General features: G+C 39.3%; 1 protein-coding gene across 1 annotated transcript in view; it reads left to right on the top strand.

Moving 5' to 3' along the window:
- Positions 1–19,690, top strand: part of PLCB1 (phospholipase C beta 1) — a 680,586-nt gene that overhangs the window by 223,664 nt on the left and 437,232 nt on the right. Inside the window, 1 exon segment of the mRNA XM_047744852.1 lies at positions 5,147–5,215. Coding sequence (XP_047600808.1) covers positions 5,147–5,215 — 69 coding nt within the window.

Below are 19,690 nucleotides of genomic sequence, written 5' to 3'. Positions count from 1 at the left end.
TCACTCCCTGAGAAGTGGAATAAACTTAAGGAGCAAAGAATTGAATCTACTTCTTCTGCTTCTCTCTAAATTAAAACCCTTCATTAAAGGATTCTAAAATAGTTTTTTTTTTCTTTAACATTGGACATTTTAGGGAGGTTTGACAGTCAATAAAATATATTAATGTCTTCTACTTTTGGTAAATTGAGGTTGAACAACTTAATGAATATACCGCATGTGGAGGTGTCCATAATCACCCCCGACACACACAGCCGTTAATATCTTCCCCACGAAATGTTTGTGACTGTAATTGCTGCTCTGATTATATATTGTGTGAACTTAAAGTACGTTATTATATTGGATGACTAATGGAATTTGGTGACAATGCACAGAAATTGGTATTCTGGAAAAGAGTTGGTTTTTAAATTGTATTCGTTCCTGAGTTTGCAGTGCATTTCATGGCTCATCTACCTCACAGTGGGTTTGTGGCTGATGGATTGAAATCTTTCTGCTGAGTAGTAAACATCAGAGATAATTTGGTCTTCCCTTAGCTTTTCTCTTCACTCATTCAAAATATCAAAAATAAATCCTTGATTACTGTTAATTCGCTTTCATCCATACTGACAAAGGGAGAAGGCACATCTGTCAACACTTCAGTGGATACATGGGGGAGGGGTCCTAGAAGTGTGGTCTCCAAGCTTTGCAGGGGACCATTGTGTGCCTTGGAAATAAAGAGGTTCTATTAGTTCATTCTTCTCTTGCTGGTCAAGGTAGCCCACAGGCCTCTGGACACCAACCCCCTTTCCATTGTGGGGTGGGTTTAGAGGTGAGAGAGAACCAGTTGCCTTTTTGCTTTTCTAAAGATGTCTCTGATGTGATTAAGTGTAAAATAAAGCTTATATAGTATAACATTTTCAGCAAACACAGACCAATGCCAGTGATTGTTTCAATTTGTGAGCAGAGACATTTGCTTGTATAGGGCGAAGTTTAATGCTAAGAAAAATTAGAATAGGTGTTGATGCCATCTGGCCTTCAGTAGTTTTTCTTCAATTAAACTGAACTGAACCCTAGATTATTCACTGCTAGGCACACTTCTGCATTCAGTAGGTAAAATATTTTTATTTGACATTTCCCTGTATAAAGAAAAGACAGTTGTAGATTCTTCCTAGAACATATTGTAACATATAAGTAATGCATAATTTAATCAATCTTAATTCACCCCAAAAGCCTTATAATAACAACCACAAGATGAGTGTATATCAGTGCTTGTCCAAGTGTGGTCTGTGGACCAGCAGCATCCACATCACCTGGGAGCTTATGAGAAATGCTGATTCTCAGGCCCACCCCAGTCCTGCTGAACCAGAAATGGATGGATGGCACCCAGCCTGTCTGTGTTTTAACAAGTTTTCCAGGTGACTCTAATGCAGGCTAAGGTTTGAGAGCCTCAGACTTAGAAAGTGTTAACGTACTCATTTTATAGATGATACAGTTAATGCTTGGTTATGGGACTGTGATTGGTTGAACACATGACCAGTTAATTTTAGGGCTCTTCCCCAAACCCAGAAACCCTGTTTCTCCTTAAACATCAGGTGACCTCCCTCTCTTCAAGAAATGAGTAAAGGAATAGTGAATTCCATAAAGATGGAAATCAGTATCTCTTAAATGAACCGAGAAAGGGACCATTTCACTGCTTTCTAATAATGAGAGTGAGTTGTTCAAACTATTAGCTTGAGAAAATTAACCTAGAAAAAGTTTTAATGACACAAGCAACATTTTTGTGGTCCTGTGCATTGGGTTCCACATTTTCTTTTTAGTGGAGGAGACAGAATAGGCTGTAGTTAAGCCCCAGAGGGGAAGCTATTGCATGCTAATAGAAGAGGGAGACACTATTTTAATCATTGCTTTCTACTCCAGTGAGTCCATGGACAGCTTTTCCACCTAGGTCTTTCCCATGCCACATTACCCACGTTGATAGTGCCCTGCGGTGGCTTTCCTGCACGCACAATTTTACACACAGGCAAGAGAAGTTTCTTAGTCGCTGCGGTCTCAGAATGAATCCCCAGGGCAGCTGGCCTTAAGTACCCCTCTGTGACTTGGGGAATGAACGTTTCCTTGTGAGCCGAGAGTAGAAAACAGTGTTCATTATCTGTAATGTAAAAGTCTGTGTAATGATGCCTGCTAAGATCTAGTTCTTTGTGAACTCAATTTGGGCTTTGTGTGTATAAACAAATAAGTAAAGTTTAAGTCTCTTGTTTGCACTACTGGGAGGAACTTGCTTGAATAGAAAATGTGGCTATAAAATTAGGTGCATGTATTATGTATGTATGTGTGATTTCTATTCTGCATATATGTAAAGCACCATGCGACATATATGGAAAAGTATACCACACATATATGTCAGTGTTTATGGATATTTATAAAGAGGGCACACATGCAGTGCCTACCATGTCCAGAAGTGTTTGTGACAACTCTCCATACACCCCTGTTGTGTATCTCAAGTGACTTGCAGTTTCTTGCACACAATTCCCGCCTCTGTGCATTTGCACTTGCTGTTTCCTCTTCCGGTAACCCTCCTCCCCCTCCAAAACCACAGAATTGTAAGGCTGGCAAACTGTTTCTCATCCTGGTATTAGCTGAAAAGATGTCATAGCCCATGTCTGCAATGTACTTTGAAATGTCTCCTTTAGAGTATAATAATTGGTTTTGTGCAGGAGCTGCTTAAAACATGTCATTAAAAACAATGACATTGTTGATGTCATTCCTCAGTACCAACCCCATACCTGACACGTTGCAGCATTTGATAAATAATATTCCAGGGAATTGATGACTGGCATTTCCGCTTGGATAAACCCCTCAAACCAGCATCTCCAAATGCATCATCACTTTGCCCAAACTTCCAAGTCCCAATTTGGAATATGGAAGCCGTAGGGCTATTCATGACTCCTCTCTTCCCTTTAGGCAATCCTACCTCCATATTATGGCTCTCATCTTTTTTCCCGTTACCTCTACCTTCATTTGGTCTCCTGTCTCTCAAATGTCCACCTGGTTCTGGTCTTCTGGATGAAACTCCTTCAGGTCTGGTTCTCTTCCTGTTTCTCTCCTTCCAACACATGTTTTAATTGTCTTGCTGTGGAGATAAGAAACCCAGACCAGATGTTCCATCTCCTCAAGTCTGAGGACTTAACTGCGCATTTGCCTAAGTGAAGCATTGAGCTCTGTATTGATGTTTTCCAACACTCGTGAGGTGACCTTCAGGATTGTGGCTGGTATGGCCTTAGGGGAACTATGGAACAAGTTATTCTGTCCTGCAAGATCTTTGCTGAGTGGCTACCTGTCACACCTCAGAGTCTGGGAGGATTTCCAGAGTCACCCATGGCAAGGAATGGGGTAACGTTTCCACTAAAATGGGGGAAAAGCAGACTTAGATGGCCATGGCTAGCAAAAGAATAGAAGGCACTAATTCTTGACCTGCCTCTGCAGGATCCAGGTGTTCTCTTGGACCTGCTGTGTGGTTTTGCATCCCAGTGGACAGACTCCACCTCCTCCATGACTGTTAAACTGTAATCATGAGATCGACCTTAGGTGCAAGAAAAGAATCAGACAATTTTGCACTGAATATTTCAAATCAGTGGCAGCTGTTTGAAGGAATTGTTTGGGAACCCCATCTACAAGTACTTGGGGACATTAAGACTTAAAAGAAATTACACCCACTCCTGTTCAGAGAGTCTGAGTAGCTGAGTGATGATACATGCCCCCTACAGGGAGGAAGGGATTGGATGTCTGCATCCAGCTGTCTCATTGTCAGCATGGGTGGGACGGATGGCTGGAGTCACTTTAAGATGACTGTTCATTGCCGTACAGTTCCATCTAGCTGGTGTAGTGTCTTCCGTATCACTCAGTGATGTGGGTGTCACAAACCTCATGGCTCGGTGTCTAAGATGGACTCTCAAGGTCTCCATCCTTTTGCCTGTAACCCTTTCTGGCATCATCTCCCATGACTTTTCTTCATATGCTCTGTGCATTGAACGTTACCCATGAGAATCCCCTCCTGTAGTGCCATTACATCGTCCCTGTGCTGTTCCTTCTTCCTGGATGCCCCTCTATCCCTTTCCTCCTACTTACAATGTTCTCCATCTCTAAGCATCTAAAGGCTGTGAATACCTCAATGAACTCTGGTCCTTTCTTATCTGGATATTTGCCAATGTTATGCCTTCTAGCTCCTCTTCTCCGTGGTCAATAACTTTCCATGGACTTTTCTCTGGGACCCTGGGGGAACAAATTTCTTTTCTCTGTTGACCCCCATAGCAGTTAACTTTAAAGTTGTCATGAGGGGCGCCTGGGTAGCTCAGCCATTAAGTGTCTGCCTTCAGCTCAGGTCCTGATCCCAGTGTCCTGGGATTGAGCTCCCTGCTTGGCAGGAAGCCTCCTTCCCCCTTTTCCACTCCCTCTGCTGTGTTCCCTCTCTTGCTGTCTCTTCCTCTATCAAATAAATAAAAATAAAATAAAAATAAATAAAGTTGTCATGAACACACTGTCCCATGTCTTATACATTTCTTTACTCCCCTGTTCGATGGCAAGTCCATCCAGAGGAGCTATCATATTTTATGTATCTTGTATCCTAGAGTAACTTGCATTTCATAGGTATTCAGTAATATATAATGAATAAATGAAAAGATTGGGATGTAAGGTGTGCCAAAGGCTGGGGAGGGGGCAGGTAGGTGAGGCAGATTTATCTCTTTCCCTTGGTAGAGAGTGAGTTGATGGGAGCCTCTCCTTCCACCCCTCATCCCCAATACCTCATGCCACTCACATATCTTCATACCAGGACTGACTCTCAGGATTATTTTTCAAGTGCGGCACAAAAAGTCCTAGTTCATCATGACTTATGAATAGCTCATAGTATAGACTGGGGCCCCCCTAACCACACCCATTATACTTTAAAATGTCTTAGAACATACAGTAAACCGAACAGTTAGCAGTTAGCTATCTTGTTTCCGTTACGATTCTGTTGGTAAACAATGTGAGAGGAAAAAATATCCTAACTGCAGAGAAATCTTCAGGCACGTCTCAAGATACCATTATTTTTTTGAAAAGTGATGTCAATGATATAAAACAAAGAAAAGAGATCTGTGTGGATGCTTAACAGTTTCACATTTTTGCCTTCCAGGAGACGGAGCTGTTAGATCTCAGCCTTGTCAAGGATGCCAGATGTGGGAAGCATGCCAAAGCTCCCAAGGTAGGAAGCAGAGCGTTGTGCACGCTACAGATGCTCTTTTGACTATTTACTGTGTCATGGCATCAATTAATTGCCCCAACTAGAAGTTTGTCTGTTGTCGTTGTAAAACACAATAAAACAACCAGTCCTTCCAGAAGCCTCTATGCCCTGAACATTCCCACTTTCGTTAAAAGAAGGTAACAGGGAGTAAATATATAGGCAGTTGGACATAGGGGTTTGCTGTCCTTGGTCTAATTTTAGTTTTGTTTGAAAAATATATCACGATGCCAGAGTTGCTGGGTAATTCCCAATTGTTAAAATGTGCTTGAAGTTACTCAAAAACTTCCCTGAGCCTCTTATGCATACGTGAACTAACCTTTAGACATGATGAGTAAGAGCCCGTACTTCCAATATTTTGCAACAGCCATCACTATGTTCACGAAGCCAAAGGCTGTTTAATATTAATTAATTAATAATAAATAATATAATATAATATATAATGTAATATAATATTAGCCTCTGTTGTTGGTGTTCTCACTGTTGTTTTTGTATTTATTATTATTAAAAATTTCAATCAGATTTGCAGGAAGTCAGTTTTTATTTCGCTTAATGTGGAGAAGTTTATGTTGTAAAGAGAGGTGGGGGAGGGGCTTGGCGGAAAGGGGCTCGATCGAATCTTTAGATAAATATCACTAGCAAAGATCTGCAGAACTTTGGGATCAGATCGGTTGTGTGGCCCATCCATCTGCTTTTGCTTGAAAAACTTACTACAGACATATTCAAAGCAGTTTTGCAGTTTATTTATTTTTGGGAGATTGTTTAAGAATGTTGAATGAAGAACATACATACATTCTTTTCAACTTAGATTCTCTGGTGGAGTCTAGTAACGGAGTGTGTTGACTTGCCCTGAAAGTGGGAAACCACTCTTTATTGTATTCAAATCTTAGTACTCTAAATACTTCCTTTCTAGCAAAGATAATATTGTCAAATAGGGAAGTACAGGTGCCATTCAGGAACTGCTGCCTCTTATCATAATTGATATAAAACTAGTGATTTTCTATGTGAGTATCTGCCTGCAACTTTTGTTTTATTCTTTAAAAGTCAAAATACTTTTCCTTGACATCAAAAATGATCTGTTGCTGTGGAGAGGCAGAGAGTTAAAAAAAAAAAATCACCTGGGGTGATTGTTCTTCAGAAACGTAACAGTGCAAATAGTTGCTGGCAAATTTTGCTATGGAAAAACACCTAAATCCTGCTGTAGAAGTTAAGCTCATCTATAGGAAAATGTGTAAAATGAAAAAAAAAAATAGAAAAATGGGAATTACTTTCACAAAGGTTTTTGTAAGCGTTTTCATGTGCAAACAGCTTGTTATTTGCTTTCACCTCTTAGTAATATAATAGTATTACAGTTCTGTCTTTTAATTTTGTAGCAAGCTTGTCATTATTAATGCTTCGTTGGTGATTCAGAATTGTTCAGTTTTTAGTGTAGGAAGGAAATTCTTTCTTCTTTCCCCAAAAGCGTTCCAGCCAAATTTCATGGAAGCTTGTTAGTTCCAGGAACTTTACTGATAACATAGTTATAAAGTTTGCCTTTTAATGCAGGTGTATTGGCCTAACTTGAAATTCATGATCAGGATTGGTTAAAGACAGCTGCCTACGGTCTAATCAGACCCCCTTTGTCTGCAGGAATCAGAATGCCTAGTCCGCTGTGGGATTTCCCTCTCTCTTCCATTGCAGCACTCAGCCTGCTTATCAGTTCAATGTTTCGTTTATGGATGCGGTTGAATACATGTCTATTGAATGACGATAAATGAACAGAACTAGGGTCTGTTCTGTGCTCAGCTGATAAGCCACTATTAGATCCTAAAATACTTCTCTTAAGGATGGACGTGGGCACTCAGAATATTCTGGCTTTCACTTCTTTTTTTTTTTTTTTTTTTTTTCCATGGAAGATTGCTTTCTCTGAGGATTATCCATGTTCTTGCCTTTTTTTGCCTTCCGCTCCTTGCTGGTGTTCAAGAACTTTGTGTGACTTTAATATTTTAAAACTGGGTTCTGTTGTTTTGTACCTGTGTGACCTTCCTGAAACTCAGGCGTCCCCCTGGGCCACATGGTGATCATAATAGTGACAACAATATCAATGATAATAATAATAATGATGATGATGATGATGAATGGGCAGTTCATATCATTACCGTAAGGACTGAATGAAAATTCACTAGCATATCTTTAGCAGAGGAGTTCTCAAATTTGACTGCTTATGGAATCACGTGGAGAGCTTTAAAAAACAGTGATGCCTGTTTCCTAACCCTAGAGATTCTGGTGTTAAGTGTAGTGTGTGGATTTTTGAAAAGGGCTTTTGAAAAGGATATTTGAGGTAAAATTTGAGCACCACTGCCTTAACTTATCACTGCTATTTAATAAGCACTCGCTAAATATTAGCCACTGTTATTGGTGTTATCACTGTTATTTTTGTATTTATTATTATTAAAAATTTCAATCAGGGGCACCTGGGTGGCTCAGTGGGTTAAAGCCTCTGCCTTCTGCTCAGGTCGTGATCCCAGGGTCCTGGGATCGAGCCCCACATCGGGCTCTCTGCTCAGCGGGGAGCCTGCTTCCTCCTCTCTCTCTGCCTGCCTCTCTGTCTCCTTGTGATCTCTCTCTCTCTCTCTCTGTCAAATAAATAAAAATCATTAAAAAAAAATTTCAATCAGATTTGCAGGAATTCAGTTTTCATTTCGCTTAATGTGGAGAAGTTTATGTTGTAAAGAGAGCTGGGGGAGGGGCTTGGCCGAAAGAGGCTCTGTGGGTTGACCGGCTAGAGAGAAGGGGATATTTCTATCAGTTTAAAAGTCGTTCAGTTGCAAAAGAACACCCCAGCACCAACTGGATAAATACAAAAATTATTAAAAATGATCTGAATGCATTGAAAATTCCAGTGGAAGTGCGGGATTCAGGCGATGTCTCAGGCAGCTGAGCAAAAGCTGTCACCAGGGAATAGGTATTTCTTTCTCTTGCCAGTCTGGGTTCCAAGGTGTTGAAAGTGATTACTCTTCCGTCCTCAGTATCCCCTTGGTGGCCATTGTCTGCTTGCCATCATTGGAAGCTCCAGGCTTCCCCAAGTAACAGCAGTTCAATGGGGGAATCAGAAGAGAGACCAGCTTCAGGAATACAACCACTTTGTAGAAGGAGGCCAATGGCTCCGGGGGTGGCAGGGATGGGTGGGGAGTTGGGGGATAAATAAGAGGAGACCATTGTGTTGGCTAGAAGAAAAGCAGCAGGACTGACAGCATAAGATTTAAAAGTGTCAAAAGGTAACCAGTAGGGAGTGAGAGAAGCATGGGTAGGAAACGTAACATGAAGACAGATTGAGTGGAAGACATTCTGGGGGCTTTATAGACCGTAAAGGAAGGAAGAACACGTGCGGAGCGGATATTATTTATCAAAATACTCAGGCACCCCGTGAATATTATTACTATTATTTTTGTTTTTCACAGTATCTCATTACATAAAAATTCATGATCTAGCTGAAGATGAACTGTTTTCTCTGCCTGCTGTGATTGGAAATAACAGTTATAAGAAATGGAAAAGCTTCTATGTGTTGCCCCATTAATGAATTTTAAATGTCGACTCCCAACACAGTATATGCAATTCCAGATTGGCTTTTCCATAATGCAGCCTTTGTTCTAGTAATCAGTTTCAAAATTTCTCACTGGGGAGAAATGGAAAGATTTTTATCCACATGTAGAAAGGTAAAAGAGGAAAAAAAAAAGAAGACTTATCCTTTGAAATCTAAAAGGTGTTTGTGTTTCCTTCTTCGCTCTCTCTCTCTGCCTCCCGCTGAGGCTTATAAAGTGCATTTAGAGACCAAGTGCTATGGGATGTGCACCTTGCACGTGCTGGGGACACATATTTTCTGGATCTTCATTTCAACCTGAGCTTTACTTTTAAAAAGAGGCTTTATCATGTGGTTTCTGATCTGTTAGTGGTGGTTCCTCTCCCAGCAGATCAATTTCGTGGCTCATGTACAGCATTAATAAAATGAAATAGATTGAACTAGAATGAAAAAAAATCAGCATCTTGCAGAGGACGTTGTTTGGTGAAACATCTTTTGTGCCTGTGAATGTCTGTTCTGGATCACAACCTGAAGTGTTTTTTTTTGTTTGTTTGTTTGTTTGTTTGTTTTACTATGGGCCACATTAGAAGGGCTGCAAAAAATGCTGCTGAAAATATAGTTTCTTTGGGATATATAGTTTATCTTTGGGATTCTTAGGGTGTATTCCATCTGTAGGTATACTGAAAAGTAGATTGAGTTGTGGTTTTGGATGTCAGCTCTGCCAGTAACACCCTTCTGTGGGTGCCTCTACTTACTCATCTATGAAATGGGGTGGGGAGGACCCACAGGATTTTAGGTGTGTAAGTTGGCTTAACCCTTGATTCCAACTTTTAAAATGAGAAGTTGGGGCACCTGGGTGGCTCATTTGGTTAAGCATCTGACTCTGGGTTTCCGCACAGGTCATGCATGATCTCAGACTCCTGCCCTGTGTTGGGTTCTGTGTTCTGCAGGGTGTCTGCTGGATATTCTCTGCTTCTGCCCCTCCACCAATGCGTGCTCTCTTTCTCAAGTAAATAAATAAATATATATATTTTTAAACATGGGAAGTTAATCCAGCCAAGGCATGCCATCTTACAGATTATAAAATTAATGTTGACAAGTTTGCATGACCTAAATAAAACTTCTTACCTTGGTTGTAGAAAATCAGGTGACTTTAGTGAAAAGTCAGGTCACATTCTTTTTTTTTTTTTTTTTTTTTTTTATTCTGAAGTGTTATTTATTTATGTCAGGTCACATTCTAACCAAGGTAAGGGGCAATGCAAACAAAAGTAAAAGAAAGGAAGAAAGATTTATGTGGAGTTTTGCACTGGGCTTCTTGAAACCTATTGTAAGATTGCTTTGGACTCCATAGAGGCCCTGTGACTACAGAGGCTGTCCCAGGTTTCCAACATGAAAACGGTTGCTGACGTTTGCGTTATTACATACTGAAAAACATTTCTGTAGTCTTACTTTCAAACTATGTGTCATCCAAAGAAAACGGCTTCACGTACTTGGCTGACAATTAACCAATTCATTCTATCAATAAAGGGCAGCCTATTTCACATGTGTAATGCTAATTGGAATACAGGTTCCTTGTATATATCTGGATTATAGTAATTCTGTGTCATGGATAATATCACTGGAATCATGTAAGATAGATTACAGTAAAATGAAATTTCAAAAAAAATTGACCCGCTTTTGTTTTCCTAACCCCTAAATATATGATGGCTTTTAAAGTCATTAAATGTGGATTTGTAAAGCAATGGACACTACAATGTCTAGCCCTACGTGCAGCCGCCAGCATCTCAGTGGTGGGAGAAACAGGTAACAGATAAGTCTCACTGGAGACACCCAAAGCAGGACAGAGACCATGATTGGTGGAGACCACTGACCATGAGTGGTGGAGTACTTGCTTCTTTCCAGAGACATAATGGAGTAAGTTCTCTTGACATGATGAGGTGATATGAACAGAGACATTAATTAAGAAAAGGAGCAGCATTCCAGGCAGAGGGCAAAGCAAGAGCAAAGGCTCTGAAGTGGGAACATGGGGGTGCCTGGTTGGCTCGGTGGTTTAAGGCTTCTGCCTTCAGCTCAGATCATGATCCCAAGGTCCTGGGATCGAGCCCCGCATCAGGCTCTCGGCTCTGCGGGGAGCCTGCTTCCTCCTCTCTCTCTGCCTGCCTCTCTGCCTACTTGTGATCTCTGTCTGTCAAATAAATAAATAAAAATCTTTAAAAAAAAAATTGAAGTGGGAACATGCTTCGTATATTTGAGGAGTATCGAAGAAACCAGTTGGTTACAGTAGAGTGCAAGACAGAAAGGATGATAAAGTCTGAGAAGTGGCCAGGGGCTGTATTATTCTGGCCTTGTAAACCATGCTAATGACCGTGGTTTTTTCCTTCTGTGAGACTGAAGAAGGGATCTGAAAGTTCTGAGCAGAGTAGTGATAAGATCTGAGTTTGCTTTTTTTTTTTTTTTAAGATTTTATTTATTTGATAGTAACGATCACAAGTAGCAGAGAGGCAGGCAGAGAGAGAGGGAGTGGGGGAAGTAGGCTCCTTGCTGAGCAGAGAGCCCAATGCGGGGCTTGATCCCAGGACCCTGAGATCATGACCTGAACTTGAGGCAGAGGCTTAACCCACTGAGCCACCCAGGTGCCCCTGGTTTTGCTTTTAAAAACATCACTGAGGGGCGCCTGGGTGGCTCAGTCGGTTAAAGCCTCTGCCTTCGGCTCAGGTCATGATCCCGGGGTCCTGGGATGGAGCCCTGCATTGGGCTCTGTGCGAAGCAGGGAGCCTGCTTCCCTTCCTCTCTCTCTGCCTACCTCTCTGCCTACTTGTGATCTCTGTCTGTCAAATAAATAAATAAAATCTTTAAAAAATAAAAAATAAATAAAAACATCACTGGCCACTCACTGCCTGGAGTGTGGACTATAGAAAAGAAAGGAAGAAAAAGAAGTGAAGAAGGGACACCAACCAAATGACTATTGCAAATATTTGGAGCAGTGTTGATAATGACTTTGACTGAGAGGTTTAGAGCTAATGGGAAAAAAATGTCAGAATTTGAATTGGAAGGTGGAAGGTGGCACTATAGGGTTTGTTAACACACTGGATGTGAGGTATGAAAGGATTCAGGAATAAAGCTTAAGAGTTTTCACCTGGGAAAGTGGAGGAATTGAGTTGCTATGGCCTAAGTTGGGAAGGAAGAAACACATTTAATCAGAAGAACTCAGAGTTTGGTTTTTTGGATATTTAAGGTTTGAAGGGTCTCTTAGACTTCTATCTGATGATGGCATATTTGGATATACTGGTGTTCAGAGGCAAGGTTGGCCACGGAGTTGTAAGTGAATATTTAAATCTCAAAGCTAAGTGAGGTCTCTTAAGGGATGTAGGTATAGAAGAAAAAGGACTGATCCCTAAGCCCTGGGACCTCCAGCATTTAAACTTTGAAAGATGAAAAAGGGCCAGGAAGGAGATGGAGAATGGTATATACCCAAGAGAATTGAAAGAAGGGGCTTCAAACAGTTATTTGTACACTGGTGTTCACAGTGGCATTATTCACAACAGCCAAAAGGTAGAGACAATTCACATGTCCATTGCTGGGTGAATGGATATACAAAATATGATACACACACACACACACACTGGATAATTATTCAACCATAAAAAGGAATGAAATTCTGACTTCTGACATAGGCTCTAATATGGATAAGCTTTGAAGGCAATAAGTGAAATAGGCCAGACACAAAAGGACACATATTGTAGGATTCCACCTGTATGAGGTAACTAGAGTAGGCAAATCCGTAGAACCAGAAAGTAGAACGGCAGTTTCCAGGGAGTCCGAGGAGAGGAGAAGAAGAGAATGGGAAGTTATTATTTAATGGGTACAGAGTTTCAGTTTAAGAAAATTAAAAAGTTCTGCAGATGAATGGTGCTTAATGCCGCATAACACAATAATGAATATTGCCTAAGTTCAGTAACCTATACACTTGAAAATCATTAAGATGGTAAATTTGGTGGCATGCCTATCTTACCACAATTAAAAAAAAAAAGGAAAAGACAGAAGGAACAACAAGTGAGGAGGGAGAAGAATCAGTAGAGAGTATTTTCTGGATATCTAAAAAAGTATGTCAAGAAGGAAAGCGTAGTCATCTAGGTAAAATAGTGGAATTTCCTTCTAGCTTTTTCCCCCTCACCTTTGTACACTTGCAGTTTTATTGAAGATACCATTTTATATATGCTTTGATTTTTTTCCCCTATATTCGTAGCATTTCCTGCTAATATCCAAAATCGGCTATTTATTTAAGGGTTGTCAGATCCCAAATAGCTCATCATAGGAGCTGGATGCCAATGTATAAATCTCATAATGAGCTGTTATTTGGATGTTCTACAACAGTGGTTTCAATGAATCATCCATGAGGCCGGGAGTTGAAATGAGTGCTTTATTTATTGTCTCCCTTTGCTGATTATAAGCTATTTCCCTGACTTTGTACAGATTCCACCATTGTGTGAAGCCACAGTCATGAAAATGTGATGCAGATATTTGAAGTTGAGGGAAGAAGAAAACCCTTTACCCAGCAAAATAAAGGTTCCTCTCCCTTTCTCTTAGTTGCCGAGGAGCTCTACCTTTGGCCCGTGTTCTTGGTTCCACCTATTTCTTAATTTACCTGACATGTGGCAAGAGTTTTTGTTTGTTTGTTGTCATCCTATTTCCATAAAAGTATTTATTTACATCTTTACTAAATGGAGAAAAATAGAGCTTAAAATTTCACAGAATTATCTCTGTGTAATGGTTTTGACAGCTAGTCACATTTATCTCCAGATGTAAATTATATGGCATGGTTCCTTTCTTATGTTCATTAAATTCCATAGATGTCAGTGGTTTGGTTTCCTTGGAAACAAAAACCTTTATATAACTAGTCAGAGATTTGGTAGCAGAAATATCAGGATGCGGTGGGGAGTAAGGAAACATCGCGATGCTGAGTACCTCCCTCAGTAGGTACCTGTTTGCATTTAAAACTCTTCTACCTTTCCATCTGCCCCTCATCCTCATGGCCATTCAGTAGTGCTCAAGGGAAGATTTTAAAAGTGACCATTTAAGTATAGAATATCTTCTAAATGGTTAAAAGCTTTTTACTTTTTTTTCAAGCAATCACAGAGAGGCTAAGTCTTTTTTGGGATGTTGGTGTAAATTCCCAAATTTGAGAACAGTGTGTCTCTTAGGAAGAGTTGAGTTTGAGCATTTGAGCAGTGCCGACATAACTCAGTGTATATGTATATCCATCTGTGAAGTACAGCTAACAGAACATGTGTGTGGCTGAATAAAGCTTTTATATTTTTTTATGATGGCAAGTGTCTGTCTTAGTACCCTACTGCCAAAGAGTTCAAAAGGTCCCCAAAGGGTTATGGAGAGGGAATGGGGGACCACAGTTCTTCCCAGAGGTAATAGCAGGGCCAAGGGCATGGCTGCCATGAGCATCCTCATTTGGCCCAGAGAGGACACCCTGTTGAAGACAAGATTAGTAACATGAGTTATCTAAACCGCAGGTCTTTTCAGAACCCTGTGAATCATTTTGCCATTGCTCCTATCTGGTATGATTTGAATCTAAACCCAATTTTTTCTACATGTAATGGTATAGAGTTACATGTTGAAAGCCTTTCTCAATTTTAGTTCTTACACATGCAATGATATGCCATCTTGTGGATATATCTGATATTTATTTCATAAATTAATTCTGCATCGTGAACAACCCTCTAAAGGGTTTTTAATCTTCGGTTCTAATGTAGAGATCTGAGAAGTACTTGGGGAGCTTTTAAGATCTTGATGTGCAGGCCACACCCAGATCAATTAAATCAAAATGTCTGGTGTGGGACTCGAGCACCAATGTTTTCTTTAGAGTTCCCCAGAGATTCTTGTGTTCAGCGGTTTTGAGAACCTTTACTCCTAGGAAAAAGCACCAGTTTAAATGAGTAGTTTCTTTTTTTAAAAATAGGGATTTGGGGGCACCTGGGTGGCTCAGTGGGTTAAAGCCTCTGCCTTCAGCTCAGGTCATGATCCCAGGGTCCTAAGATCGAGCCCCGAGTCGGGCTCTCTGCTCAGCGGGGAGCCTGCTTCCCTTCCTATTTCTCTGCCTGCCTCTCTGCCTACTTGTGATCTCTATCTGTCAAATAAATAAATAAAAAATCTTAAAAAAAAATAGGGATTTTGTGCAGTAAGGTATTGAGAATTTTCCTATAGTATTTGCTCATCAAAAAGACTGGTTTTTAGTACAGTTTCCCTTAAACTTGATTTGGTTTCTTAAGATAAAGTGCATTGTGGTATTTGTATTAATCTCCTCCCACTGCCATAACAAAGTATCACAGACTAGATGGCTTAAAATAACAGAAATTTATTTCCTCCCAGTTCTGGAGGCTAGAATGGATCAAGGTAACAGCAAGGTTATTTTCTTCTGTGGTCCGCCATCTTGGCTTCTGGATAGCTGTCTTCCTTTAAATTGTCCTCACATGGTCTTCTGTCCGTACTGATCGATGTCCTAATTTCCTCTTGTGTAAGGATACCGGTGGTATTGGATTAGGGCCCCTCCTCACAGCTTCATTTTAACTTAATTACCTCTTTAAAGACCTTAGCCCCCAAATACAGTCACATTCTAAAGTCCTGGAGATTGGGACTTCAACGTAGGAATTTTGTGGAGACACAGTTCAGTTTATGATACTATTTCCTTATTACATTATAAAACCAAGTTTATGATTTCCTTCTTTATAGGGAGTCGTGCTGTAGGATTACTTCAAAAGCGATCTAATATAAATAGATTTTTTTTTTCTTTATAATCATAAGATTGTCAAAGTAGATAAAATGGGTAGTGAAAGTCATATCAGAAATAGGCTTTAGGGCTTGTGAAAGTACCTTTATTTCAGAATATGTTGCTTTGTCTTATTACCAACGCGTTTGTGCTCATTTTTTCATACACCAGAGCACCCAACAGGTGTCCTTGTGCATTGTAAATGCTTAATAAAGTGTAGTCATTAAGTGCACAAGCCCCGAGGTCAGATGGCCCGGACTCAAAGCCAATAACTAGCTGTAACTCAGCAAGTTCTTCTGCATCTCTGAGACTTTATTTCCCCACCTGAATTTATGGAAGTAATCTCCATGTTTAGCTTATTGGGTTGCTGCAAGGACTTAGTGATAAAATGCACGTAAAACACTTAATACAACTTTTACATCTGTTGCATACGTCGCATACATTTTAACCATCATCAGGAATGAATTTTAGTAAGTAAATAAAATGTATCACTGATGCTCACGTGATACCTGGTGGTAGCTAAAGCAAGATAGTGAAATTCCATGCTCTACCAAGGATTGCTTCAGAGTGAGAGATTTATACTTTGTAGTTCTGTTATTTATACCCACCCATGAAAATCTATTTTTTATATATTAACTGTACAAAAATGAAGTTGAAGCATATTTATCTTTTCAGTCAAACACCTGCCCACAGAGGGCTATCAGCAATCCACTGCACTGACTTACTGTTCTTTTTTTAAAACTATCTGAATTTGCAAACAGTTAAATAGATTTTCCCAACCATCAGAATAATTTTAGAGCAATTTACTTTCAGTTAAGAGTACATTGACATATTTCTCTGCCTTATGAAGCCATGGCAGCAAAATCTGAAACGGTATTTTGAAATGGAAGAACAAGGATTGAGGTCAAAGAGATCCAGATTCAAATCCCAGTGCAAGTATTAACTGAGAGATCCTGGGACGGTTTCTTAGTTTCTCTGTGTAGTGGTAATTCCTCTGGATAGAGTTATCTCATGAGCTGGATTATGGTTTGTAACTAGACCCAAATCTTAGTGTTGGACACTTTGGGAGCTCACTCATGGGTGCTTAACTATCTGCCTTTGGTTCACTGTTCAATTTCTTCTTAGCACTCTGCCAGTCTGATAGATAATTAAGGATTTACATAACTTAAATTGTTTTCTTTTTGAGATCGGATTCTAAAGTAAGTTGGCACACAATTTGACAACTGGTCCAACAGTGGAAAAAACTAGAATGCAATTTGAAACATGATGTAAGAGGAGAAAAGTTCTGGGGAACGGAAGGTAATATTTATGGAGTTATTGACACAATTAAGAAACATACATACCTGAAATGGCTTTCCCAGCCATAAAGTGTGATACTGTGATACTAATTTGTGATACAGCTCAGTAGAGTGGAAGGAGCTTAAGAGTATGTGTTAATTTCTCCTGAGAATTTTGTTTTTATCATCTTTGATTTGGAAATGGTTGAAAATTCTTACATTTATTCCATTTACCATAAAAACATGAAATCCTACGTGGCAGACTTTGGGTGTAATACCTGACACAAACTAAGTATGTTCAGGGATGAAAGAATGTGAACACAACATTCTTAGCAGTCTAAAAGTGTGAAATTTCAAGTACCTGAAGAAATAGTGTTGATCTTACCTAAAACATAGCAATAAAAGTCAAAATAATGTAGTAAAATATTTGCTACTTTACCCATCTTTGTTAATGACAGAAATGAAATTTTCTACAACTGCTGAAATTAATGTTTGAGGTGATGGAGTAACCAAATTAAGCAGAATATTTGTTGGTCTTTAGCTGGGAAACAGGATCATGGGTTCAAATAAATCAGAATTCACCTTTCAGTTTCACTCACCAAGACATTTTCTCCGTACCTTTTGGTACTTCATCTTCCACATGTTTCTTGACATTTTCATTTGTTTCCAGGAACTACTGATTTCAGGTTAGGACCTAATGGCACTGGAAGAATTTGCTGATCACTGTTAACCATAAGTGGGGGTAACCCTGTGAAGAGTCACTTTATTCTCTCTCAGGGACAGAGAATACTTTTTTTAAAAAACAGTAACTCAGCATTTCTCCAAGTGAATTCCTTGGAATATTAATAGGTGTTACGAGATAAAAGTGTTGTCCAGTCAAATATGTTTGGCAGATGCTAGTTTTTTTTTTTTTTCTTTTTGTTTGTTTGTTTGTTTATTACAGAACGTCTCAGAGACTGATGTGCTGGTCATGGATTTGGGCCATTTTCCATTCTTTTTTTTTTTCCTTGACAGTGGGCCTCTTTGACAAGCATCTCACAGGGTTAATGTCCTGCTGAATCTCTTTGGTAAATGTTTCCATAGTCAGTTCTCATGAAGTCTATCACACTCCATATTGGGACTGGAACGCGAGCTTAAAAGTGATGTTTATTCCCACAATAGTGCAGATACCTAATTAAAGTTGTTCAAAGATCAAGTTCTTGGGTGAGCTAAACCAGAAAGGTCTTTCTTTCCGTAAAGATTCCTTGATAATATATGGCTAAGCTTTATCTTGTGCTCCATTGTGAATTGTTACTAATTTTAAACTGTATTAGTGTTAATCTTTGTCTTTTCTTCCTAATTTATACCTTGGCTTTGACAGAAAGCCATCTGTATTGCCAATATATCATTCAAAACACAAGAATTTAATTTGTTTCCACAGTAGCTGGAACATAGTTTGGCATTTAGACCGGCTCAGTGCCTGGTGTACCGCTAAGGTGGAATTCCAGGTCCATGGATAATTCTTTCTGGAGACCCATTTTCTATGGCTTTGCCTGTTTGCACTTGTGTAACATTGATGCCACTTGGCTCTCTTGGAAGAATCCTGAGTTGAGATTTAGCTCGAGTTGAGGTTAAATTAAAGGTGGCTGGAAGTTATTTGGAGAGCAATAATTTTCAAAAGCCAAAGCGTCTCCCTTGTTCTCTGTAGAGCAGTTTTCCCATGAGTTGACTTACTACCTTGGAAGTGAAGTCTTTAGCTCTGTCCCCTCACGTGGCAGGGGCAGCAGTGGTTAAGAGGTTCTACCAAAGTTATCTGTGTGGCCACAGTCAATCACTTCACTTCTTCATATCTTGATTGCCTCATCAATAGAATGAAGTTCAGAATACTATTTCTTAGGGCTTTTGTGATGATGAAAGGCCATAATATATTTCATAGTCTTGGCTCTGTGCGTGGTCGCTCTTGCTATTTCTGAAACTAGAAGTCATGAATTCATACCTTTAATAGACTTGCAGTTGGGGTCATTATTTGACAAATTAGACACATTGCAGCATCAGCCATAGTCATCATTTTTTCTCTTATGTAGGCATCTCACTCTGTGGCTCGGTTTTCACTTTCAGTGATATCTTGAACAGCATTTTTTTAAAAAAAGAGCTTTGCTTATCATTCACATTTCAAAAATACTAAGATAATGTTTAAATTTTACATTAAACTTTTCCTTACTAGGATTTGTAATATCAGCTTAAAAATTACTTGCCAAACATAATTTTTCTTTTTACAAATGTTAATTAAAAATTAAATTTAACTGTCTTTACTTGAAGTTAAATAAATAAGTCATTTGGTAGCTGTATATGAATTACATTCACTTTCATTCTTATGGTACCTGAGTGTGAATTTAATGAGTTAAAAAAGAAGTTTTATGTGTTGGGACACATACAGATGATCTGGGAAATTAACTATTGACTCGATTACTTTTGCTATAGGTAAATCTTTACTGTTGAAAATAGAGGTTAGTGAGAGAGATTTGTTTTCTTTTGGGGGACTCTGTAATAGTCAATTCCAATCATGCAATTTTGTTTGAAGATTGAAGATTATTAAAAGGCATTATCTACATTATTTTTACTTGTGTGCGGGAATACCAGATGAAAATCTAAATAAAAATAATTTAAGATCTTATATTAGTTCTGTCCCACTCATACAGCTAGGAATGTGGAATAGCTGAATAATGCAAATGAAATTTTATGTTTACACAGTTTTAAAGTCAATGCTTCAAATAAATTAGCACATAATATTAAAAAAGAATCGATCTTAGAATGTCTAAAAATAGATATTTTATTTGAAGTAGTGG

This window comes from Lutra lutra, chromosome 9, assembly GCF_902655055.1.
Source record: "Lutra lutra chromosome 9, mLutLut1.2, whole genome shotgun sequence".
In the NCBI taxonomy this organism is placed as follows: Eukaryota; Metazoa; Chordata; class Mammalia; order Carnivora; family Mustelidae; genus Lutra; species Lutra lutra.
Note: the sequence above shows the minus strand (reverse complement) of the source record. Positions and strands in the feature narration are given on the sequence as shown.